General features: G+C 42.9%; 1 protein-coding gene across 2 annotated transcripts in view; it reads left to right on the top strand.

The window, feature by feature from the left end:
• USP33 (ubiquitin specific peptidase 33) overlaps positions 1–27910 on the top strand; it is a 148649-nt gene that overhangs the window by 50219 nt on the left and 70520 nt on the right. For both annotated transcript variants that reach the window (XM_068124850.2, XM_068124849.2), the window contains exons 4-7: positions 7165–7227; positions 16017–16127; positions 16487–16586; positions 20040–20109. In XM_068124850.2, coding sequence (XP_067980951.2) covers positions 7165–7227; positions 16017–16127; positions 16487–16586; positions 20040–20109 — 344 coding nt within the window. The remainder of the gene's footprint in view (positions 1–7164; positions 7228–16016; positions 16128–16486; positions 16587–20039; positions 20110–27910) is intronic.

The following is a 27910-nucleotide window of genomic DNA, read 5'->3' as shown; positions in this document are numbered from 1 at the left end:
TTAGACTCGGTTGAAAAAAAACGGGAAGGAAATCCAATGAAAGTTGCCGTTTATAGAACGAAATGAATTCTCAAACGCCTGTAACTTCAACTTCAAGGCCATTGAGTCTCTCTCACGCCTTTATCTCCAATCTAACTCACCATATGATTTCATTTTTATCGATGGTTTTGGACTCGGTGTCAGCAATAATTGAGAACATTCCACACACGCGGGAAAATGCAGAGATATATTTTTAAAAATCGCGTCATGGTGTATCATACACCGCCCAACATGACACCGACGGCAACGTGTCGATATATATTAAAAATTCGCTTTTGCTTTTCCGTTAAGATATATTACTTTTTCGTTTGATGACAGTCGTCACAAAAACGTCAACAATGATGCCGACATATATTTCTTCGTTTTTATTTAATTCAACATTATTAGCCGGAAGTAAAATATGTTTCAGGAAATTACCGAGAGATATTTCTTCGTTTTTTAAAATTAGTTATGTGCGAATACACTTTAAATAGGTTTATTTGAAATCTTTAATTTTCCACAATATAATTTACTTGCCATTTATCATTTGATGATTACGAGGCAAATTCCTCTTGAGGATCGTGACAATTCATGCGCTGCGTGGAAACTTCTATTTCCAAAATGAATGAGACGATCGATGAAGAACGCAGACTTGAACAGGATGCAGCAAGAAAACGAATGAGACGGGCGAACGAGTCCATCGACGAACGTCAATGCAAACTTGCGGGGTCACCCGTGGGAATCCCACGGGCATGGATGTGTGTGACATTTCCACATATTGAGTTAGATGCTGCACATTCATTTTTACAAAATGGTTACTGGCAAGTCATCAGATCCAGAAATGGTGTAAAAACCACCGTTTAGAGGCCATTTTTCCCCGCAAAGCGGGGGTTGGCCTTTTTGGGGACCGTGGTAGTTGTTGTTTTTTTGTCCCCTTTTTGAAGCAATGTTTTACGGCCGGATGCCCTTCCTGACGCCAACCCTTTTTGCCGCCTTCAACGACAAACAGGGAATTACCAGTGAACTGGTACTCAATTAGCCGACCTCGGAAGGATGACAGGCTGAGTCAACCCCCCTGGCATTAATTCGGCGATCGACCGAGATTCGAACCCAGGATCCTAAGCCGGCACCCTAGCCGCTAGCCCAACACCAGAAATGGTGTCATGAACACAATTTATTTACGCACAAGCACAAAAGCAAGACGGGCCGATTTCCGATTCCGACGGGCCGACGGGCGAGACGGGCCGATTTCCGATTCCGACGGGCCGATTTGGAGCAAGAAAAAGAACGAGACGGGAGAAAAAGGAGAGAAACGAGACGGGGAAAGCCGATTGGAGAGGCGAGTGAGGCGCGATTGGAGAGGAGTGTGAGGCGCGATTGGAGAGGAGTGTGAGGCACGATTGGAGAGGAGTGTGAGGCGTGATTGGAGAGGAGTGTGAGGCACGATTGGAGAGGAGTGATTGGAGGGGAGTGTGAGGCACGATTGGAGAGGAGTGTGAGGCACGATTGGAGAGGAGTGTGAGGCGCGATTGGAGAGGAGTGTGAGGCGCGATTGGAGAGGAGTGTGAGGCGCGATTGGAGAGGCGTGTGAAGGATTGCAGAGGAGAGGAGTGTGAGGGATTGGAGAGGTGAGGGATTGGAAAGGAGAGGGATGTGAGGGTTTGGAGAGGAGAGGAGTGCTAGGTGGAGAGAGGAGAGTGTCAGGTGGAGACAGGAGAGTGTCAGGTGGAGACAGGAGAGTGTCAGGTGGAGAGGAGTGAGGGGTCACATATTATGTGAAATAACTAAATTCACACCATTTCTGGATCTGATGACTTGCCAGTAACCATTTTGTAAAAATGAATGTGCAGCATATAACTCAATATGTCGAAATGTCACACACATCCATGCCCGTGGGATTCCCACGGGTGACCCCGCTAGTATATATATATATTGTTATGAATTTGGTAATGCAACATCTAGAGCTAGGTAGATCTGAATAGGTAGGTATTCGGCTGTCGTGACAGGGACTCTACATGTAATAAGTTATTGATGTTCAGGCGGTTGTCGGGGTAAGATGTATGAGTGTGGATCTACCTGGAGATTCGAGTGTTAAATAGTGAGGGATTAAAGGTAACGCCCCTGTGAGTATCACCTAGTAATCAAACCTTTGTCCTTTATGGCACTGCAAACCACATAAACATTAGTTAGGTCCTTAGCGCAACATTAAATAATTCCCTTTCCCTGACAAGGACTTCGTATTAAATTGACAGGAAACCAGGTCAAAAACACCGCCACAAGTGGCCGCCACCGTGTACACCTCCAAGGCCTACAAACCTGGCCGGCACGTGTTATGCCAGGACCGCGGGGTCACGGACGGGAGATGTCAGGAGTCGCATGCCGCAGAGGGCGTGACCTGGGCGAGTTGGGAGGCTTTGATTGGCTGAGGAGTGCGCCAATGTGACGTCATCGGCCACCAATATAGGCGACGGTCGGACGCCATTTCAGGAGTTCGCGGAGTTGAGTTGAGTTCGTGGCAGACGCAGGCAGGCACCAGAGAGTTGAGTCGCAAGTCACACGGAGTTAGTTCGCCAGTTGGAGTTGGAGAGGACACGCCATTTCGGGCAGTCGCAGTCGAGTTCGAGCTTGGCAGTGAGCAATTGAGAAGCGAGTTGGAAGGACGAGACGTGCAGTCACACCTGCGTTCTCTCCGGTCCTGTCTTCGTGCTTTGTGTGGGGATCGACCTCGTGTGAAGCTGCTGGCTTGCGTTGGGTGCTTTGGAGCGTGGTGCACGGACCTGGTGGGCGGCGAGAGGATCGGAGCCTGGTGGAGCGAGGCCTCGTGGGTGCATCGGGGCCGAGCGGTGCCGGGGTGGACGGCAAACAATACAAGACGACAAAGACAGATAAGCCGAGCTCCTTGTGTACATTTTACAAGACGTGTTATTTTCGTAATTAATCTCCCTCGTTTGTGTTTGCTGTCTGTCGTGTGGGGACGTCCCGATTAGAGTTATTAGATTTACCGGCGGGCTTTTTCACTGGCTTTACTTTTCCTAATAAACCCTTATATTACTTTTTGTACATAATATCTGAACGCAGTTTTCCTGGGTGTTTGATTTTAATAGATAAGGCGGCGGAGGGGGAGCTTCGCCGCGTCCGCCATCCCGCGCGTTTAACTTCGTGTTGAGCTTGAATCCGCCATTGAGTTTCCGCCTCGGGAGTTAAAGTCTCGCAAATCGGTCATCCGTAACTGTGGTGTTAATCACGGTTGCGTAACAATATATATACTGAAACGCAAAAGAAACTTACCACCTTTGAAACCTTTAAATATCAACAATAACACTGCGTGTAGTAAATGTGTGAACTTATTTGTGGACAATAGTGTCCTCACTGTCAGACAAAACGGTCACGGATGGTCACTTGAACCTTCAATGGTCACTTCATAGCACAGCTGTTGAACAGCCGTTTTGACTGTCAGTGATTAGCCAAGGGGTACGGGATAATTTTAATGAGCTGCACGTGATGTCTTGATATTGGCTTTAAAAAGGCCAGTGCAAAATGGGCATTTTGACCGAAAAATTTGACCATTTTGACCAACTTCAAAAAGACCGAAAATGCAAAAGAAACTTACCACCTTTGAAACCTTTAAATATCAACAATAACACTGCGTGTAGTAAATGTGTGAACTTATTTGTGGACAATAGTGTCCTCACTGTCAGACAAAACGGTCACGGATGGTCACTTGAACCTTCAATGGTCACTTCATAGCACAGCTGTTGAACAGCCGTTTTGACTGTCAGTGATTAGCCAAGGGGTACGGGATGATTTTAATGAGCTGCACGTGATGTCTTGATATTGGCTTTAAAAAGGCCAGTGCAAAATGGGCATTTCAATCAACATGCCACGATTGTCAAGGGATCAACGGCAGCATGCCCTGGGCATGCTGCAAGGCGGACTGAGCTACCGTGAGGTGGCACGTCGCCTTGGCTGTTCACACCAGACGATATCGGCCCTGGTGGACAGAGACACCCTCCACAACTCTGCAGATGACAGACCTCGATCAGGGAGGCCAAGAGTCACCACTGCAAGGCAGGACAGGCAGATGGTCCGAAGTCACCTGCGGGATCGATTCCGTCCAGCATCCCGCACTGCGGCAGAAACTCCGGGGCGTGCAAACCCACGGATCTCCAATGATACTGCACGAAGACGACTGCATGACTATGGCCTGACTACCAGAAGACCATACAGAGGCCCCGTGATGACGGCTGCCCATCGCCGCAACCGACAGAGATGGTGCTAGCAGCATCAGCGGTGGACCTTGGCGCAGTGGAACGAGGTCGCTTTCAGCGATGAGTCAAGGTTCTGTGTGGACAGTCCTGATGGGCGTGAGCGTGTCTGGAGAAGAACTGGCGAGCGATATATGCCGATTGTTGCGTGCGTCAAGCCAACAGGTGGGGTGGCCCAAGTGTGATGGTGTGGGCCGCCATATCAGGCCGGTACAGGACGCCACTGGTGGTTGTGGATGGGAATCTTAACGCCCAGCGGTATGTGGATAACATCCTGCGACCTCATCTGCTGCCATTCCTGCTAGACCACCCAGAACTGAGAACCTTTCAGCATGACAATGCTCGTCCCCATGTTGCTCGCTTTACCACTGCATTTCTCCAAGGCGAGAACATCAACACCATGCAGTGGCCTGCGCTCTCCCCTGACCTGAATCCCATAGAGCACCTGTGGGATGAGCTTGGGAGACGCGTAGTTGGCAGGGCCAGGACACGGGCAGAGCTGCTTCAGACATTGAGGACTGAGTGGGACAGAATCCAGCAGCAATCCATCCAAAGACTGGTAGGCAGTATACGCCGATGATGCACTGCCTGTATCCAAAACAATGGTGGCCACACACGCTATTGAAAGGGGACTGACATTGCACCCTGTGCTGTTCTGTACTGTAGAACAAACTGATGAGATGGTGTATCTTGGTCAAAAACTTGACATGTCATCAATAAAATGCCAATGTTTCAATTAGCAATTGTTGGTTTGTTTTATTTTGAACTGTTACAATTTTATTACATTTCAAACAAGTGGTAAGTTTCTTTTGCGTTTTCGGTCTTTTTGAAGTTGGTCAAAATGGTCAAAATGGTCAAATCTTTCGGTCAAAATGCCCATTTTGCACTGGCCTTTTTAAAGCCAATATCAAGACATCACGTGCAGCTCATTAAAATCATCCCATACCCCTTGGCTAATCACTGACAGTCAAAACGGCTGTTCAACGGCTGTGCTATGAAGTGACCATTGAAGGTTCAAGTGACCATCCGTGACCGTTTTGTCTGACAGTGAGGACACTATTGTCCACAAATAAGTTCACACATTTACTACACGCAGTGTTATTGTTGATATTTAAAGGTTTCAAAGGTGGTAAGTTTCTTTTGCGTTTTCGGTCTTTTTGAAGTTGGTCAAAATGGTCAAATTTTTCGGTCAAAATGCCCATTTTGCACTGGCCTTTTTAAAGCCAATATCAAGACATCACGTGCAGCTCATTAAAATCATCCCGTACCCCTTGGCTAATCACTGACAGTCAAAACAGCTGTTCAACAGCTGTGCTATGAAGTGACCATTGAAGGTTCAAGTGACCATCCGTGACCGTTTTGTCTGACAGTGAGGACACTATTGTCCGCAAATAAGTTCACACATTTACTACACGCAGTGTTATTGTTGATATTTAAAGGTTTCAAAGGTGGTAAGTTTCTTTTGCGTTTCAGTATATATATATATATATATATATATATATATATATATATATATATATATATATATATATATATATATATATGTATATATAAATATGCATATATATATATATATATATATATCTCTCTATATATATGTGTGTGTGTGTGTGTACTCATTTTTTAAAACCAGGATTTTGCAATATTCTGACAATTCTCTACAAGCAAGTTCTGTATTTCCTCGATCTAGCAATAAAAAAAAAACTCGTTTGAACGAAAATCAAATTTGCAGAATCCTATTTAAGAATAATCCGGCAGGTTTGGAGGAGATTTTATTTTTAAGTTTCAGAATAATGTATTACATGGTTTTGTGGAGTTGAGACCCTTCAAATCCATCTATAATTACTTCGGAACTTGCTTTTGCAAATGACAATGGTAATAATCAAGGAAGTGCACAAAACTCAAAAAGTATTAGTAACCTGGGAAAATGTTCTTCTTCTTCATCAAGATATTTGTTCAAGCTTACTTTGTGTGTTGAAAAGTAAGTTGAGCTGATTGTGGATATGGCAAAGACAACCATAATACTTAAGTCTCTCATCTGTTGGCTCGCTTGTCATTCGTTTTCACACATATTCATTACCATAATATCAATTTAAATTTGGTTGCTTCTTGAAATTGAAGTGTTTGGTTTGTCCACACTGAAAATGACATGTACTTGTCAAGGGTACTTCACCACGTGGAAAGGGTCCTTCACCACAAGTTTACATTACTCGGTGTCACGAGGATTTAAGATGAATGTACATATTGTTATTGCAGCAGATGATTGCAAAATGCTTACTCTCTGCATGCATTCTGAATTGTATTGTATTTGCAGATGCAAGAGTGATTGCATAATATAACGAATCTGTCTTCATCCATCAGTCGTTCCACTACCAAGATGCTCATCCACTCATAGACTTTGGCACTTTATCAAGGTTGCTCTATTGGCTGTCACTGCCAGGCAGAGGACTTTTATTCAAGGTCATCCCCTCGAGAAATTTGCCACCCAGAGTTTATGAGCTTTCTCTGCTCAGTCTGTGAAATCAGAAACCCTTCTTTCAACAAAATTTGTTTAGAGCACTGAAGACTTGCTTTTCACCCTTCACCGTCTGTAACCTTTTCAGGTACCCAGAATAACCATGCACAAGGAGTTGGTGTTCGGACTTAAGTACACAGTGGCATTGCTCAAAAATTACGAGTACTCAGCACTACCAGTGACACCACATTATACTCCTTTTGTACTCTGCATGTTGAGATAATACTTTTTAAATGTTGCACTCGAAAATGTATATTATTGCAGAAAATGTTTGCAAACCAATTTCTGCATGGAGTATAATGAATTATTTATCTTTTATTTTAATATCCTTGGCACTTGATGTGGTACTGTTTGACATGTTCGCAGGGTGGTTGTGAATATGTTGGATGTGGAGAATCATATGCTGATCACAGCACCATTCATGCTCAGGTATGTCCATGTACAATGTGATGGCAGGACTGATAAATTGAATTTGTAAATTTATTGTAAATATATTTGTAAAATAATTTGTAAATTGTAAATAAAATTGTAATATAATTTGTAAAATTTGTAAATTGTACATTTATTATTGCACGATAGGTTTGCTCTTCATCTGTCTGTCCGTCCGTCCGTCCATCCATATTGTCAGTCCCACCTGTGGTTTTCTGCACTTTTTCCCATGCTCTTTAACATATTCAACTGAACCTTGGTACATGGCTTTCTTATGATAACTTGTGGAAAAGGTTTGAGTTTTGGGGCGTTTCACCAATTTTTCATGGAGTTGTGCCCTTTTGAACTTTGAAAAAATATCACATATTATACATGGGTCAGTTTTCCAGGCTTTTCCCCCTTACCCTTTAACATTTTAAATGGAAACTTGGTAGGGGACATGTATTGTAAAGCAATTCACCCTCTTGTTTTAAATGTTGGCATTAATTGCAAGGTTGCAATACTCATTTATTAGTGGCTTTTTATAGGTATAATATCCTAGCAGGGATACCTGGCATTTAGTCAGTGGGCCCAAACCTCAAATTTGAGTTACCGGCACCATTTGGGGGGAATATTCCATATGCTATTTTTCAAGTTGTATAACATCTCAAGTTTACATTTTCACATAATGGACATCTGCAGCTTCATATAACAAATAATGTATTGATGATAGACATAGTAATTCTGGTAATGTATACTTTTTTCCCATTATTACTGTCACAGTTTCTGTGCCCTATTATTCAACATCAGTTTTTTTTTTTGTTTGTTTGTTTTCTTCTTGGGAATTCTTCCAAAGCAAACTGCTCTCTCTTATGCACAGATTTATCCCATCTCGTCTTCAGTTGTCTTACCCTTCCTCCCGTCCATGGTACACTGAATCTTGTGGTGAGGGCTGACATATACTTGGGCTGACAGGATGGCCTAGAGGTATGCACACTCGCCTCTAAGCTGTCTAGCCTGGGTTCAAATCCAGACCCAGCTATAAACTGTCAGTTTGGTGTTTCACAGGCAGGGTGATTCATCAATGTGTGTGTCATCCCTTGGATGGATGTTAAACTGGGAATCACGTCTGCCAGCATTTGTTGGTGGATGTTAAAAATCCCATGGTATCCTTCGCAAAAAGTAGGTGAGCTATCGCCGGCACCATAGACAAATTCCAAATTCCTGCCCTAACTAGTCGAATGTCAGGCTTCGCCAGCCGGTTTGTGAAGACTCGGGCCAAGCTTCCCCTGGCCGACCCCACAAGGTGAGATAATAGTGGCTGTTAAAGAAGAAGAAAAAGAAGTTTTCTTATGCTTTAATTCTATCTTGTGCATACAATTATCATTTAGTACATCTACAGTCACATGAAAAAGTAAGTACACCCCATGTAAAGTTTTGACTTTTTCAACATATTTCAGCATACAGCTATTTGATCTTCATTTCCACAATATTGATAGATAAAGGTGATATAATATAACAAATATAATGAAACATTTACATTTTGTAGTCCATTGTATAATTTAAATAAACATAAATGCAAATTTTGCATGTGGAAAAAGTAAGTACACCCCTACATTTATCACTACTTCAAATACCTAAAATTAGAATCAGGTGCACCAGCTCAGGTGCCAATGATTAGAACATCGTTAGAGAGGATCTTGGAGGAACCTGTCTTATTTAAAAATCAGACATTTAGTTTGGTTTGCTCTTTGTTGTTGAAGTGTGCGGCGTCACCATGCCTAGATCAAAAGAGCTCTCTGAAGCCTTCAGAAGGGAGGTTATAGATGCCTAAGAGTCTGTGAAAGGATTTTAAAAGATCTCCAAACAATTTGAAATCAATCATTCGACTGTCCAGAAGATCATCTACAAGTGGAGAAGATTCCAAACAACTGCCAACTTGTTCAGCCCAGGCCGCCCCAGCAAGTTCAGCCCGAGAGCAGACCACAAGATGCTGAAAGAAGTCTCTAAGAACCCCAGAATGTCATCATGGGACCTACAGGTAGCTCTTTCCACTGTTGATGTGAAAGTGCACGAGTCTGCCATTATAAAGAGGCTGCACAAATTTGATCGACATGGGAGGTATGCCAGGAGGAAACCTTTGCTGTCCAGAAAGAAAATCAGGGCAAGACTAAAGTTTGGCAATGAACACCTAGGCAAAGACCAGCACTTCTGGAACAATGTGCTCTGGACAGATGAGTCAAAGGTAGAGCTATTTGGCCACAGTACCAGAAGACATGTTTGGCGAAAACCAAAGACAGCATTTGACCACAAGAACCTGATACCAACTGTAAAGCATGGTGGTGGAAATATTATGGTTTGGGGCAGCTTTGCTGCATCAGGCCCTGGGCAGCTCACCATCATAGAATCCACTATGAACTCTTCATTGTACCAGAGGGTGCTTGAGGATAATTTGAGGCCATCTGTCAGAAAGTTGAAGCTCAACCGAAGGTGGACCTTGCAACATGACAATGACCCTAAACATACCAGTAAATCCACCAAGGAATGGCTGAAAAGAAAGAAATGGGGGGTTCTGGAATGGCCAAGTCAAAGCCCGGATCTAAAGCCCATCGAGATGTTGTGGGGGGATTTGAAACGAGCTGTGCATGCAAGAAACCCTCAAACATCGCACAGCTGAAAGAATTCTGCATGGAAGAGTGGGCAAAAATTTCTCCCAGTCGATGTCAGAGACTGGTAGACAGTTATAAGAAACGCCTACTTGAGGTTGTTTCTGCCAAAGGGGGCAATACCACCTGTTAGAGCCAAGGGTGTACTTACTTTTTCCACATGCAAAATTTGCATTTATGTTTATTTAAATTATACAATGGACTACAAAATGTCAATGTTTCATGATATTTGTTATATTATATCACCTTTATTTATCAATATTGTTGAAATGAAGATCAAATAGCTGTATGTTGAAATATGTTGAAAAAGTCAAAACTTTACATGGGGTGTACTTACTTTTTCACGTGACTGTACAAGCATACCTTTTCTTAGCAAGCACATCTACTCGTATCGGTTTACTTGTTTTACAATTCCTTCATGCTGATTTACCTACTATGCAAAAGAAAAATTCATACAAATACACTCTACCTCTGAAACATCACCTGCTGAAACACAGCTGGAAGCCAGCCTCTTTCATCAGCATTATATGTAGGTAGGCCGAATGGTGCTAGATGAAGGTTCCGCTGCTTTGTTTTATCAGTTGTAGTTTTGGGCCTTTCTTTATGTGGGCCGATGATTCTTTTCTGAACAGCAATTCCATTCACCCTGCGTGTTGTACCTGCACCGGTAAGGGTCTCTTCAATTTGTGACCTATATTGCCAAAGACAAGTCCAGTGGGAATGCTACAATGGATCTGCTTAGGTAACACAATAGCATACTCGGCTAGCGATGACAGTTCATAAAGTGCAAAAGTCAACTTGTCTTCTTATAAATATATAAAGTTAAAGTGCACAAATGGCTGAGCTTGTAAAGTTATCGAGCTAACTTGTGAACCAGTGATAGGATTTTTACCAAACTTGGTATAAGTATATATTATTTTGCAAAGATGAACTGATTAGATTATGTAATCAAAGGTCAGATGTCACGTCAGGTAAAAATGTGATTCTTGAGAATAGCTGAAGGGATTTAAATCAAACTTGGTACATGTGTAATGATGTAATAATGTGGGTGGATGCATATCGGGAAATGTCGCGATGTTGAAGAGTGCTGTTCTAGTTTTTGGCTAAAACATTCGGCACTCACTGATGAACCTCTGAAAGTTTGACGACGATCGGTTTGGCCATCTCTGAGAAACATGGTGACTGACACACACACACACACACACACACACACACACACACACACACACACACACACACACACACAATCATCTCTCATAGTATCGATTAAGCATACTTCCATCCTTACAATCGTGGCATATAATGTGGGGAATGTTTCTGTGACAAGAATTCATGCTATATACTGACATCTTTTGGTGATCTGTAGTCATTCACTTTTACTTTCCTGGGCTTTCACATGAGACCAGTTACAGGTCTCACAGTAGATGCAGACCCCAACGTTTCTTATGCCACATAACGGTTTTAACCACATGTCTTGCACATTTTATTGAGGACTATATTTTGCATAGCCTTAGAAATGTTTAATTTTTAAAAACTAGAATGATTATTCTTTGAACACTCATTTGTTGACTTGAAAAAGATTACAAATGCAAACACTTCACATATTGACACAAGTATACTACATTCTATATTAAATTATGTCAGAGTAAAAATTTTACTTTATGGGTGAGGCGGAGCATCTTTTTCCTAAAGGGCAACATCATCTGCAATGCTCGATGTCTTCAACAGGATCTCCAAACTTCCATTTGTCAATCAGTCACCCGTTTAATGATATCACTCAGTTTAGTACTACCAAGGGAGTGTGAGTGAACATTTCCAGAAAGTCGTGTATTCAAAATGGCACTTATTGGTCGCCATGCAATACAGGAATTTTGAAATGATGTATGAATGCTAACGAGGCCTTTTGCGCATGCGCTGTGCGTGCGTTTTCAGCAATTTGCTTCCACCAACGGGCACTTTTACCTGCCATTGCTAGCATGTAACCTCAAAGTGAAATGGTCTTTTGAACAGAATTTCAGCATTTAAATGAAAAGTAGCAATTCCAAGATGGTTTACCATAATTGTGTGCCTGGATGCAAATCTGACTCACTAAAATATAGAAAATACGATAAATATCCGTGAATGCGAAGTGTCTAGTCTAGTTACTACCATTTCCTGTTAATACAAGTGACCAGAGACAGTGGATACAACACACACACACACACACACACACACACACACACACACACACACACACACACACACACACACACCCTTCTTGTTTTAATTGTTCTTGAAAACGTCTGATAACAGAGGAAGGAGATTCAGAGGTGGACGATTATGATCAAAGACCAAGAGGTGCTACCTTCTGTATTTCCTCATTCTATCATTTATGCATGATGGTGGTAATTGCTAAATAGGATCACTTTTTTTTTTACCATGATATGCAAAATCTAGTATAATTTCTGATGTGGCCCCAGAGACAAACAAAACAATTAATTAAAACAGCTCTCACAGCTGCCACTTTCCCCCACCCCCAACATGATTAATAGTAAATATTGGTACGTTTGTAGGGGGTAGGCAGTGATTACCTTAGTCCAGTTAAAATCGCATAGGTAGTGTGCATCGACTGTCGTGAAGAATAAGAAACCCCATGTATCATAAGTAGGGATCCGGTAGACCGTATGTCGTGTAAGCCTCTGTTATTTTTCCTCTGTTCCTTATGACATACCACACACACACAAAGCCAGGCAATCGCGCATTTATAACACTAAATAAAAGCAACCGGAACAAGACGTTAAACAATACCACTGGCACTGCTAGCTGCGACATCACCACATCAAGCAGGCAGGGCTGTAAGGCCACACCCTGAAGAAGAGAGATTGGTCCGGGATTGATTGGCGCAAGGACTGCTAAGTTGGGACTATTGGATTGGTGGAACAGGCACGGATGACGTTAGAGCCTAGAGTACAAAGGAATTGGAGGGCGGACATTTTCTCTCTTGGGTCCTGGAGGTGTTGGTGGAAGGCGGACACATGTGCGTGCTCTCGTTTTCTGGGTTTGGTGGCGAGCGGTCGTCTCTCCGACATTTTGTCCACCTCTTGACTTCCTCGCATCTTCTGGCTTTGGTAGTGAACGGTCACTATTTCATATCTCGCTCTGCTTCGGAATTTCACGGCGAGCGGTCGGAGTTCATAGCCCTCCTGCGCGAGGGGAATTCATTGACGAGCGGGGGCGAGTGGAACGGGCACGGCCTGCTGACTTTGCGCTCGGCGGCGAGAGACGTGGACTGCACAGGAGGCCTGGTTCCCGCGCAAGGATGTCGAGGCCTGTGACGAACCGGAACGATTCCTGACGAGGTTCAAGAGCTGCTCAGAGCTAAGTGCCCACAAACGAACGCATTTATTTTCATAGTTATTTTTCCCTTTGTCTGTGTGATAAAAATGAAGACTAAGAAGAGGATTTGGAGGTGTGTTGCTCCTCGCGTGGCTATATTGTTTTGAATTTGGGGTAGAGGGGAATATCTAGATCCAGGTAGATCTGCATGGGTAGGTGCTCCGATGATCGTGATAGAAGAACCATCTCAATGTAAATAAGTAGAGGACCTGTCTAGCCCGTATGTTGGATTTAGTGTGTCTTCGTCCCCATTACGAGGAATGGGGCATGATAAATAGTTCTAGGGAATAAGGATAAGACTCCATTGTATGTGAAACCTCTGTGATCATACCTGTGTCCTGTATGGCAACGTACTCTTATACATTAGATAGGCCCATTAGTGCACCACATTAATTAATTCCACACCACCACAATAAGACTGACCGGAAGAACCAACAGGCAGCGGCCGTGCAGTATGCCACCATGGCAAGCAAACATCGCGCAGGCAGGCCGAGATATACGCACAGAAGGACCCCGTAACACGAGCGCCGATTGGAGAGCAGGACAATGAAGGACGTGCCACTCTGACTGGCCACAGACAGATGATGATGACCAAAAGGCGCGAACATTCGGCCAGTCGGTGTGGAGGGCGTGAAGGAGGACGCAACAAGTGACGCGCTGATTGGAGGAGAAGCGCCAGTGACGTCAAGGCACGGGCGGTAAAACTACGGGCAAGCGGACATTTTCTCTCTTCTCATTCCTGGATCGATCCTGCCGGGACCTCCGTCTCGCCCCTTCTTCTCGCTTTGGTTTCTGCCCTTCCCAGACCTTCCTTCTGCCCTTGCTTTTCGCTCCGTTTGGACTTTTCTTCCTTTGCCATCTGCGAATTTGCCTGCTTGACGACGGACGTTGGAGCAACGTTGGAGCACCATCGATTTCCCTCCACCCCCCACCCCCCTCCCTGGCGTCCACGTACGAGCAAGGCTTGCTGCTGGAGCGGGCGCGACCGGGGCGAGCGAGTGGCTCGGTGGTCTAACCGTATGCGAAGGGGGCCTTATCGAGGCCTAGTGGACAAGGGCACGCTGAGGCCTGCTTCACGCCAACATCGGAGCCGGACGGAGCCTGACTGACATCACACATCCAGACAGATAAGACGCATCCACAAACAACGTTTTATTTGATTCATTCTTCCCATTGTTCTGTATGTGAAGTGAGGTGTGCGGGATCCCGATTTAGGAATATTATTTTGCTTTATCGTCGCGTTCCTTGTCCCGATATTTATTAAATAAATACTTTAATTATTTTCCCCTGTACATTTCACATTCGTTTTCGGTTTGGATTATTTCCCACAGGGAGAATACATCGGACCGTGAAGGTAAGCGGCATTGTTCATTCCGTCTCACATATGATCCGCCATCAATTGGGAAACGCCTCGTTAAGCTTGAATCCATCCGTGGAGACAGAGCGTCCGCACGACAATATATATATTCAGACATTCTGTTTGTCAAAGTAGGAGGGTTTTACTGCCTAATTGTGCTATGATGACATCTGCGCTGGTTTTGACTTGGTAAGACGAGACTGTCGATTGATGGCAAATGTATTAGTAAGCTTTACCGTATATATGCTTCATAGGTCTAATTGGACGATTGCTTGTGCGTGTAGGACTTGTGAAGATTGATTTCAATAAAGCCTCATATCTGCGAAAGGGGTCTTGAATAAATTTCATAACAGTCTGTATCCGAGTCTGTGTGGGGATGTCCCATTTAGGAATCATAGTTTTTATCGTGCATTATTTTGTTACCAGCATTTCTTTAAATAAATTCAGTATTTTTGTACATTTTAATCCCGTGTCGGTGAAGGTTAATCATCGCAGGTGCGAAGATCGCTGGTAGACCCGTGAAAGTAAGTGCTCGCGGCTCTTCCCCCCTCCCACTCTTTCCCCCGTGCATATAACGAAGGTCCGCCATTGGATTGAACGCCTTGGAGTTAAAGCTCGTTTAGTCATCCATGTCGCCTTGCGGTGTTCACTACAGGGTAAACACACGACAATATCATCATTTTAAAGGTTGTTTTTAAACTTACCCAATGCATTCACAAGCCCCAAATATTATCTTCCCATCACTTTTTAGAATCACATAATCCAGATACAGCATCTCCTTCAGGGACGTCTTTGTAAAGGCAGGCATCCATCAAATATATCATCAAGCCTGTCATGTTCACACGAGGCAATCCCACAGGGTTCTAAGTCCACTCACTGGCAGGGATGATCCTGGGTTTGTGTAGAATGTGCCCATCCATAGTTAGGGCCTTGCACTGTCCCACATTGTCTGGAGTTTTTGTAGTAAGTGCAGCTGCAAGATCTTAACCCTTTGGGTTAGAAAGTTCTCCAAATCTTTCATTGTGTAGAGACACACCCCTTTCTCTCAGGTACTTTACCTAGTATTTTGGCTTCTTTTTAAAGCTTTGCGAGTTATTTTAGGTTACAGTCCTTATCTCAAATACACAATACAGTATACGTAAACATGCCCCGATCATTATTACTGCGCATGGGTTATGCGCACTGAGCATTCTGGGGTGTATTGCGTCATTTCTAAGTCCCGTATTCAGAGGAGCCAGAAATTGAATATCCATAATTTTCCTTTACAGTTTTGTCACTTCAAATCCACAATTAATTCTCTACTATGAATTTTCTGTTGTTTTCATGAATTGTGTGAATAAAGTGTGACAGCCCAGCTTTAAATCAAATTAATAGGTTCACATGGTTTTAAAATAATTGATTCTTCTTTTCAGGATACAAAGCACAGCTTAACTGTAAACTTGACGACTCTACGCATCTGGTGTTATACCTGTGAACAAGAAGTCTTCCTCGACACTCAAATGGCTGACGCTGCAGCACGCACGGTGAGTACTGCTTCCATTGTTCGCACCTATGGTAAATTGGTAGCTGGAAGAAACTCAAATTGATCTACAGTTTCCTTCTGAATGATTATAATGCTTTAAAGCAACCAATTTTCACCTGCAATTTAATTGAATAGATCTGAAAGATGGTGGATATTGTGGCAAAAGTCTCTCTACTAGTTTAATCGACAGCCCTTTCTTTTAGTGCAAATAATTAATAGCGTTGGTTAAACAATACGACATAAACCACAGAGCAGACACATATAATTGCATCATAAACCTCTATTAAAATGAGATAATTTGATTGGGATAGCTCATTTTTATGTGTTACTTTTTGTAATGAAGACAAATGTGCCGAGCAGGCAAGCAGTGTCGGTGCCCCTTCCATGTTCAAACGCATTTCACCAATGATGACAGAGGAAGGAGATTCAGAGGTGGACGAGGATGATCAGAGACCAAGAGGTGCTACCTTCTTTCCTTTCTCATTCTATCTCATTCATGCATGACGGTTTTAATTGCTTAATACCATTAAATCCCTTTTTTACCATTATATTAATTAATTAATGAGACTTGTCGAAACAGTCTCACTATATGAATCACGTTAGGCTGCCTGTAAGTCGGCCAACACAAAATGCTTTGTCTTATGAAGCCGAGGTTCTTAGCACAGTCTTACAGTGAGTGGCATGGCTGCCATTCATTTTTGAATCCAATCTGGAAACATCACAAGTATATAAATATACGTAACAAATGGTTGTATAAGTTCTCTCTGGAATGGAAAGTCCTAGGTAACTGAAATTTTCTACAGATTTTCCTAAAGATTATCTTTTATAAACAAGTAAATTTTGTTATACCTACAGTGGCCTGCAAAAGTATTCACCAAAAACAACAACAACAACAACAGGCATTTTAAGGCCATTTTCCCTGCAAGAGCGGGGGTTAACCTTGCGGTCCCCATGACAATCTTCTCCATTTTGCCCTATTTTCTGCATCTCCCCTTGTTAACCCCCTTGCCCGCATTTCTTCTTCGACCATCTTTAGCCAAGTCTTTCTCGGTCTTCCCCATCCTCTACTTCCTTCTACATTCATTTCCATCACTCTTCTCAACCAGTCACTTTCATCCTTCCTCAACACATGACCAAACCATCTCAACCTGTTTCTCTTCACAGCATCAATCACAGGCTCTATTCCCATCATCTTTCACAATTCATCATTTGTCTTCCTCTATCTCAACGATACTCCACACATTCACCGCTGCTGCAAAATTCACCGCTGCACCGAATACTGCAAAAGTATTCACCCCTTACCAATAATGCCACATTTATATGAATTATGTAGAAACAATTTTCCAAATAAACTTTTTTATCCATAACTGAAGTTTGATTTGAAAGCAGGAAATAAGCTCAGGTGACATCAAAATATGAAAACTTTGGAGGGGGTGAATGCTTTTTCAGGCCACTAGAAATATATTACAAGCAGTTTACAAAGTCAAAATCACAGGCACTTAACCAGGTTTTTTTTTTTTTTTTTTTTTTTTTTTTGTATACAAGATCGAGGCTCGTGAAAGAGCGAACATTAATCACACAGAAAGACAAACCGACACATAAAACATATAACATCGGGAGCGGTAGACAAGATGAGGAGAGAGGGGGAAGGACACAAACACAACATTTGAGAGCAGGGACCGAGAGACATGGAGACATCGAGAGATCTGAGAGAGGGCGAGGGCTTTGGGGGGTGGGGGGGCATGGGAAGGGGGGGGGGTGGGAGAGGTATAAAACATATGGACACTGCCAGGACTTCCAGGAAAGAAGTTGGAATTTCAAACAAGGTGGATCTGGGGTGAATTAGCGGGGGTAGAAAAGATCAAGGTTTTGGATGGGGGAAGATAAGAGATGGTGGTGAACAGCTGTTTTAAAGACCTGGAGGGAGGAGTGGGATTGAAGGGAGTGAGGGAGTTTGTTCCAGAGGCGGGAGAAAAGAGGAATGAAAGAGTGAAGGTGAGCAGAGAGCCGAGATTTCGGCAGTTTAACCATCAGAGGGTTGCTGGCAGATCTTGTGCGACCTGTAGTATTATTTGGGGGACAGAGCACAGAGAGAGCTGGGGGTGCAAGGCCGGAGAGGAGTCGGTAGAAGACAGAAAGACCACCTACCTGCCTGCGGTGAGTGAGTGAAAGGCCCTCAGAGATAGCTTCATTGCGGGAGATTCCAATAATTCTGAAAGCTTTGGTTTCAACAGCGTGAAGCCGAGCTAGGTATGAGGCAGGAGCACCGGCCCATAGGGGAGAACAGTATTCCATTGAGCTGCGGATGAAAGCCTTGTATGTGGTGAGGAGCTCAGGTGTGCCAAGGAAGGACTTCACACTACGGAGGATGCCCAGTCGGCGACTGGCTTTGGAGGCCAGCTTGGAAATGTGGTTTTCCCAGGAAAGATCATGGCAGATAGTGAGACCCAAAAGCTTGAGTGACAGAACTTCTTGGAGAGGATTGTTGAGAAAGTAGATGGGAGGGTTGTCCAGTCGATCTTTTCGGAGAGACATAGTAAGAGTGTGAGATTTGTCAAGATTGAAAGACATGTTCCACTTGTTTGACCAGTCTGTGATTTTGTCCAAGTCTTCAGAGAGTGAGGAGGCTGCAGACTGCCGATCTGAGGGAAGAGGAATTGTAGAATTGTAGTTGTAGAAGAGTTGATCCTTTTAAGCTGAAATTTTCTATACAGATGTGATGATGAGAAGCAAGGTTCCCACAAAATGCATGGAAGAACATGACTAGAGAGGATGCCAAAAAAGCAGCAGACCGTGACAAAGCCAAACATATTCTTTTGCATGTGCAGTTCTGAAATTATACTTTGATATCCAGTATATGTGATCTATTTTGTTTGTCTTGTGGTCTTTTTTTGTTTACAAAGGTGTTCACGTAGCTGGTAAGGCCAACATGCGGTCGTTTAAAACCTTGCCCATATTCTGAAGTACCTACACCCAAAATTTGGGGCATCTAGGTGTTACTGTTCTGCCATCAATGAACAACATACAAACACGCAAACAAACAAATGCATGCACAAACATTTGAAAAAATATATATAGATGTCTCTGTAATGTTTGTTGAGATGAGATGTTTATTCTAAAATTTGAGATAGGTAAAGAGATGACAAATGTTAATACCTGTATTGTAGTTTAAGCTGTGTGGAAAGATCACGAGAGTTCAGGTGATTTGTGGTTACTTCTGGATATTGAGGCATCGTGTTGACGAACAATTCCTTGCAGAATCCAGTCATGGCAACATCCAGTAATTATGAGTACCTAGTGGAGAGGATGGGGCTTTTGGGAATGATCTTCAACTGAGTATATAAATAGTAATCAAATGGAAAACCAAATACTGCATTGGAGTCTTCAGAAGGAACTCAAATAAGTAAAGAGCAAAGATGGAGTAATCAGGAGGAACCTGGATAGGATTTGGGTCTCAACCACGACTTCACAACCCTCAACCCCATCCATGCACATCCAACTGAGCCCTTCAGAAAACTTTTGCAAGAATTAACTTCTCCTAGAGCCTAGACAAATATATAAAGCAAAATAGAGTAAAAGAGATAAAAATAAAAAGCAAGCATTAGAATGAATTAAGAGAAATGTGAAAGAACAAATAACAAAGATGTCGGCAAGAAACTGAATAGATAGATTTCAGCAGTTTTTCTCCAGTCTCAAACGCAACAACAGGTGCCGTACTTATCTCCAACACAGTGGTTGGTGTAAGTAGCTTCGAGAGCAGCTTGTTCATCACTATTATAGCGTTGTAGGTCAATTTCAATAGCATCAAGAATACTTTTATTTTTTCCTGAAATATTGTGGGAAATGCTTCAGTTTTGTGTTGCCAGCTATCTTTGAAGTCAAAAACAAATATTCTGTATCTTTTTTTTTATAGGTCTTACAGGATTAAAGAACATAGGAAACACGTGCTACATGAATGCAGCTTTGCAGGCACTCTCAAACTGGTAGGATTTACTTGAACCCCCTTTTGTTGTTTTAAATGTAACTTTAAAACTGCATCTGTGTATGTATAGGAGTGAGACTGCGTATGTAGGTGTATGAGTACGCTTCAAGTCTGCAGGCAAAATAATTATTTTACTCTTAAATTACATATTTTTCCTTATTATTGAATTCAAAAATAGTGTTGGTTTGTAGACAAATTTGCTTTGTTGATCATTGATAAAATTAGACAAAATTCCTACCCTAACACTCAACTCTCTTACTCTAAGGTTAATCAATGGGTTTCGTAATGGCGGTCTCTGTGTCGACCTGGATGTTGAATGACCACTTGATGCAAAGTCATCTTCAGCAGGAGGATGCTGCAAGAAATTAGCTTTAGGTTCAGTGATTTCCTATGGCCTGAATTGGCTAACATGCTCTGCAAACCTGATGCCTCTGACACTTTTTCAGTACAAACTAGAACGGCACTTGGTAGAGTGCACACCTCCGCCAGGCTGAACAGTTTACCTTTTGTATCCCACTGATAGGTCGGATCTGGATTCAGACCTGAACCAAAATCGAATCGGCTTGTTCTTGTCACTTACCCAACCCATCTACCTAGTTTTGTTGCATGTTTATGTTGTCCACAACGTTTTGAAATATCATGCTATATATCGTTTTTGGTTCTATCACTCAATGGTGAAGAATCACTTGAAATTTCAAAAAAATCGCTTATTCAGATCTTCAGAAAGATCCAGTTGTTTCGTCCTTGTCACACACAAAACCAGTCCACCAAGTTTCGGCCGAATCTGTCCTCAACTTTTTTAGATATCCTGTTCACAAGCAGGCAGACAAACAAACAAACAAACAAACAGACAGTGGTAAAAATATAACCTCCATCCACTTTCGGTAGTGGAGGTAAGGACAGGACACTGCCCACTCCCAAAAATAGACGAAAAGCTTATGCAGCCAAAAATGTCATGTCAAATATTGTACTGTATATTTAACCATATCTGGAGCTAAACTGCACCTCTATTACAACATTGATATATATATATATATATATATATATATATATACATACAGTATATACAGTATATATACAGTATATATATATATATACAGTATATATATATATATATACAGTATATATATATATATATATATATATATATATATATATATATATATATATATATATATTGTTATGGTTCTCCGCCGCCCTTCTTACCCTTACCAAGGGGGGATTAAGCCACTTGTTCTTTCTGGGCTTGGCGGAACCGAGAGACTTGAAACGCCTCTTCCGGATAAACGCAAGGTAGGGTTTCGGGACAATCCTCGTTCGTACCTAAATCCCTGCGCCGCCACGGAAGCGGGGAAGCAAGCCTCGCACAAGCCACGTGTGATTTGGGTACACCGAGCGGATTGAGTACCACGTGGTCCGTGCAGTTTTCTAGTAGTGGAACCCGATTTGAGCGGTTCTATTCATACCACGCTTAGTCAATGAGGAAATCACAGGAACGATCGAATGGAAAGGAAGAACACAGGTTTAATTATTATTCCCACACGTATGTACAATGATCGGTAGACGCAGAGACACAGAGCAGCACTTAAGCAGTCTTATTCTTAACCCCCAGACTCGGGCCCGTCACACTCACACAGGTAATTGCAGGCAGGTTGATATTCAGGCCAACCGCGCCGACGTGGTCGTCCAGGTACGGCCCCGTCCGGCTCTCCACGGTCCCAGCACGTCCCGCAAAGATGGCAAACAGGCGGTGGAAGGATCCTCGTAGCGCGTCTCCCGAACAAAAGGCAGCCGATGAGGTAGGAAGGAAAACGTACGCGTCTGTCAGCGCGGCTGGCGGTTACACAGCCCGTTATCACTCGCGTAACTCAATGCACTATACGCGGCTCGGCTTCGAACTCCCCGAGCGTCACTTTCATATGAGCGCGTATCCTGGTTCAGGCGCGTCTTCCTCCACTCAATGCCAACTCAGTCCTCTTACTGCTTTCTTCAATCCAGCTGCTCGCGAGTCATCTTGGGGGCTTTGCGCGACGGGTTATATCGGTACGCCCCGAACCTTCTCAAACCCTCTCGAACCTTCCAACCACGCCCTGTGACGCATTGCTGCCGCCACACCCTGTGAGCCCTGATTGGCGGCTCGCGCTTACCGTCAGCTTCTCTGCCGCCTTCATTCGGTCCCGCCCCGACCCTTCTAGCCGGCCTCGTGTTAATTCGCGCCAAAAAGCCCAAGGCAGCCCTAAGAGACGTACGGCGATGGAGGCGGCATAGGACAATGGAAGCAATGAAAGGACCTATTCTCCTTACTCTACTCAATGCAAAACTAACACAGGAAAAGGACTAAGCTCACAAATACTAAGAAATAACTGAACTATCGAGAGGCTATGTCTTGTTTGTGTGAATATGAGGGGAAAATTTTACCTTTATTATACAAAACTCAAAACCGCAACAATATATCTATAATTATATATATATATATATAATTAATATGTTCATTATAATTTTCATCTAAAAATCATTTCGATTATTTTGTAGTTTGTTTGATCTGTTTCATTTTGTCACTTTTCACCAAGTGGTGCTTGACAATATGAGCTGCTGGAAAATCTCCCTCGCAAAAAGCTGGAAAATGTCAAGGCTGTATCAGACTGTGTCACAATCCTGTAAGTGTAAGATCTGTCATCCAGTAGGACATATCATCACGTAATGCACCGATCGTCACGTATCCTTTATTGGACACATATCAACACGTGATGCATATATTTGTATGCCTCTGTTGATGAAGTCGCCAGAGGTATTATGTTTTCGGGTTTTCTGTCCAGCTGTCCGTTCGTCCGTGCGTCCGCGATAGATTTTCATTACCACAATAACTTGAGAACAGCTGAAGGGATTTAAATCAAACTTAGCTAAAGTATGTACTATGATGTAAAGATGAACTGATTTAATTTTGGGGTCAAGAGGTCAAAGGTCAGAGTTTGTAATAGGTTTTTGTTACCACGATAACTTAATAACGGCTGAAGGAAACTAAGTCAACCTTGGTACAAGTATGTATAATGATGTAAGGATAAATAGATTCAATTATGGGGCCAAGATGTCAAATGTCAGAGGTTCTGTTTGGTAAAACATTCTGTTACTGTGCAAACTTGTGAACCAGTGATGGTTTTTTGACCATACTTGGTATAAGTACATATTATGATGCAAAGACGAACTAATTCGATTTCGGCATCAGATGTCAGGTAAAAATGTGATACTTGAGAACAGCTGAAGGGATTAAAACCAAACTTGGTACAAGTATGTATAATGAAGTAATAATGTGCGTGGAAGCATATCAGTCGTCACGACATCGAAGTGTTCCATTGTAGTTTAATCCTTCAAGATGTATTGTCACGTGATTCACAAATGCCAGACCAACTAACCCCACAAAACACCCGAGCCATTACTCTTTCATAAGGCCCACTAATAATTGTCTGATTAGATACAAGGCTCTTATTGGTTGAAGCATGACAGCTGCTGGTAATAAATTTGTCATCATGACGTGCTGCCACCAAGGTCAGCCAGATGCGCCAGTGTCGACTGTCGAGTTGCCATTATTATGCCTAGAGACTGTTGAGCTTGCTTCAAAATGATACAATAATGGCATCAAATTGGTCATCTTGCTCTTAGTCTATTTCAGACTTACATGATTTCAGTGAAGGGCTGGCATTATGGCCTAGAGGTATGGACACTTGCCTCGAAAGCAGTATAGCCTGGATTCAAATCTCGGCCTAGCTGTAAACCATCATCCCGGTGTTTCACAGGCAGGGTGATTCATTAATGTGTTTGCCGTCTCTCGGGTGGACCTTAAACTGGGTGTCCCGTCTACCAGCATTAGTTAGTGGACGTTAAAGATCCCATGGTGTAAGTTGTGAAGAGTAGGCGAGCTATCGCAGACACTTTGGCCAACTTCCAAATTCCTGCCCTAATTATTTAGTCGAACGTCAGGCCTGACCAGCCAGTTCATGAAAGACTTGGGCCAAAGACCTCTCCCGGCCAACCAGGTAAGAACGTGGGAATAATTGTGGCTGTAAAAGAAAGAAGAGGAAGAATAAGAATCAGGTTTCAGTGATGGCTTGCAGTCCTTATCTTGGTAACCTGAAGAAAACATAAGAATGTTGATCTCAAGCTAACACCAGTATCAACCCCTGGATTATTTAATATAACCATGAAACGCACTGATTAAAACAGGATTAAAAAAAAAAAAAAAAAAAAACACCTTTAGAGGCCATTTTTCCCCGCAAAGCAGGGGTTGGCCTTTTTCGGGAACCGTGGTTGTTGTTGTTTTTCGGTCCCCTATTTGAAGCAATGTTTTACGGCCGGATGCCCTTCCTGACGCCAACCCTTTTTGCCGCCTTTAACGACAAACAGGGAATTACCAGTGAACTGGTACTCAATTAGCCGACCTCGGAAGGATGACAGGCTGAGTCAACCCCCCTGGCGTTAATTCAGCGATCGACCGGGATTCGAACCCAGGATCCTTGGATCCTAAGCCGGCACCCTAGCCGCTAGCCCAACACCAGGGATTAAAACAGGATTAAATGCAGCATAATTCCTGATGATAATATAATGTGGTTAGTTGGTCTGGCATTTATGCATCACATTATGACAGGTCTTACAGGATTAAAGAACAGGTGCATCATGTGATGATAAGTGTGTGCAACATAGGATGATACGTGATGACAATGCAAACCACAAACTTACCATCAAAGTGCCATTCAAATCGGCGAACCAAGCAAGCCAGGCATTTTCCACATCTGTGAGCATTCTGTGAATTCCTGCTTTATTCATTACTAGGACGTGCCCGTACGTGGGTGCCCGTTCGGAAAAACATTCCAAACCGCGTGGCAGTAACGACCACAGAACCCCCCCCCTCTATTTACATGAAATGGTTTGGTCCATTCGCAAAGCCAAAGCGAACGACCACAGAACCCCCCCCCCTCTATTTACATGAATGGTTTGGTCCATTCGCAAAGCCAAAGCGAACGGCGAACGGCTAAATCGCCATAGCTCGGTAACTACTTCTCCGATTAATATGAAACCTTGAAAAGGCACATCCTCAGGTCCCCAGCAATATACCTGGCAAGTTTCAAGTATATCGGACCCGTGGTTGTCGAGAAACAGCAGTCACAGACATACACACAGACATACAGAGATTACTGGAATTATAGATAGACTAGGACGTGCCCGTACGTGGGTGCCCGTACGTGCGTGCAAAAAAGCGTGCGTGCAAACAACAAAAAAAAAAAACTTTGAAACCACGTGGCAGTAACGACCACAGAACCCCCCCTCTATTTACATGAAATGGTTTGGTGCATTCGCAACGACCACAGAACCCCCCCCCCCCTCTATTTACATGAAATGGTTTGGTCCATTCGCAAAGCCAAAGCGAACGGCTAAATCGCCATAGCTCGGTAACTACTTCTCCGATTAATTTCAAACCTTGAAAAGGCACATCCTCGGGTCCCCAGCAATATACCTGGCAAGTTTCAAGTATATCGGACCGGTAGTTGTCGAGAAACAGCGGTCACAGACAAACACACAGACACACAGACATTCACACAGAGATTACTGGAATTATAGATAGATGTCCTTCCTTAAGTGATCATGTTGAAGGTTATCATTTATGAGTGATAGAAATGAAAAATAAAAATGGAACGGCATGTTAAAAAGGTGAAGTGTGCAGGTAAGTCATTTGTTGTGTTCATGTTCCTTGAATGACACGAACACAATTGTCGAGCAATATTATAATTCATTTTCATCTATGATTTACTATTCCAAGATACTAGCTCAAAAGCTGATTGTAGATTTTATATCTAAAAACAAATACACTTTCAGTATGCGGTCTTTCACTTTCAGACCGGACGGAATATCGACATTGCATAGGATTTTGAATGTCAATCCTCATTGTGCATTAAATGCTAGCAGAAAAGACAGCCAACCTAAATACCTTTTCAAAAGGATGATGCAATCTGCATTTGCACAGCTTTCACTTTAGCAACCAAGGGAGTTCACTTGTCTACACCCTCCATCGGTTTCTGTAATCGGTTGAGTGATTTGCCCGCCGCCCAGCTCCCAAGTTGGAGTGCCAGTGCATTTGATTTGTACATGGCGAGCATCAAGGTTATTAGACGAATCTGTCTCGTCTACCGACGTCAGAATGGCCCACCTCTATACAAGCTCTGGATTTTGCATGCAAAATATTGCCAATATCCGATCGTATATCAATCCGTGAGAATTGTACATCTAAAGGGTTGTAATGTTTGGCAATGGTATAATCTGAAACTAGCGGTAATCCGTGAAAATCACGGGCATAAATAGTGTTTATGTTCATACAAACTAACTTGCCCTTCCTCTTCCTTTCCGCTTCCTTTCAAAATAATTGTCAGTTGGCACCAACATTCATTCTGGCGGATCTCCTGAATATCGCTTTGTATTCAACTGCAGTATTGTCTCTTATAGTGTGGTTACTGGTAAGTATCCCCTTTACATTTCTGATCGCATTTATATTTGTATTAAAAGGCGTAGCATGCCTCTCGAGTCACTGCGCGTCCGGCACACATCGGGACGTCTTCTTCTTCTCCTCGGTATCAAGTGCAGCGTCTCACTGTGCGTAAAATAAAATGGCGCGGGTTATTCAAAACTTTTCACTGATTTTCAGCTTTTATTCCACACTTATAGACATTTTGAGACATAGGTATGCTTATATGGAAGGGTTAGTCATAACTACATAGTATCACACATATCTTAGGGCGACAGGAGCAATAGCTGGAGAGAAGTTCCGATTACAAACTTCAGAAATAAGCGTTTTAATGATCTAGATAATTGTGTAAATTAGCAATAATGGCAGTAAACAAATGATCACAAACAAGTTCACATTGGCATAAATGGCCTAAATAACGTGTTATCACCATTAACCCCAATACAAGCTTGTATACGTCTAGTCATCAACCAAATCAAATGTTCCAGCTTCGCTGTGAGGTATTATGCCATTCTTCGTCCAGGGCCATTTCCAGTGGATGAAGAGACTGTGGCTGGTTTGGCACGCCAAGCAACCACAAACTTGGCAAGCTAGGAAAGTGCCAAGCATGTTCAAGACAATGTCGATGGTGTGGATGATAAAAAAATGAAGCTGGGAGCTTTGTTGTTGGGCCACTGGGACGGCTACAGGTGTAATGATCTCACCCCCTGTATCTGACATAGCATTCTGCCAAATGATGTTCAACACCAGGCCTGGCCAGCCATTTCTTGAAAGACTTGCACTAAGTGTAATTGCTCTTAAAGTTGCTGACTCCAACTTCACTTGAGAATGGCGGAAGGAGAAACTGCTGTTGGGCCATTTTGATTGGATTACATGTCTTCAAAGCCCCACTTAATACATTGCAATGCCATACCACATGTTTGAACAAAATCTTTTTCAATGCCCCCTTCTTACTTACTACATTTTCCTCGTGGTTAGGCAAAGGTTGTTCATCATTTTTCTTTGAAAACATTTGCACCATGGAGCACGTTTTCACCAATGACCTGCAGTACAGGTGTAATTTGCTCCCACTAGCTTGGTGCCCATATGACCGACAAGACCCATCACCATAGCTTCCTATAAGTGCCGATGCTTTATCTCGCCTGATAACCGAGCCTCCATTTAGCCTGTTTTTTCAATCCCAAAAAGGTGTGTTTGTGCTTTTCGTTTTTGACAGAGAGAGATATCTTATGCTTTTGCTCTTTAATTGCTCTTTAATTTGTTAAAGTTGCTCTTTAATTTATTTGCTCTTTTT

Source organism: Myxine glutinosa, chromosome 8 (genome assembly GCF_964187855.1).
Source record: "Myxine glutinosa chromosome 8, kmMyxGlut1.1, whole genome shotgun sequence".
Lineage (NCBI taxonomy): Eukaryota > Metazoa > Chordata > Myxini > Myxiniformes > Myxinidae > Myxine > Myxine glutinosa.
Note: the sequence above shows the minus strand (reverse complement) of the source record. Positions and strands in the feature narration are given on the sequence as shown.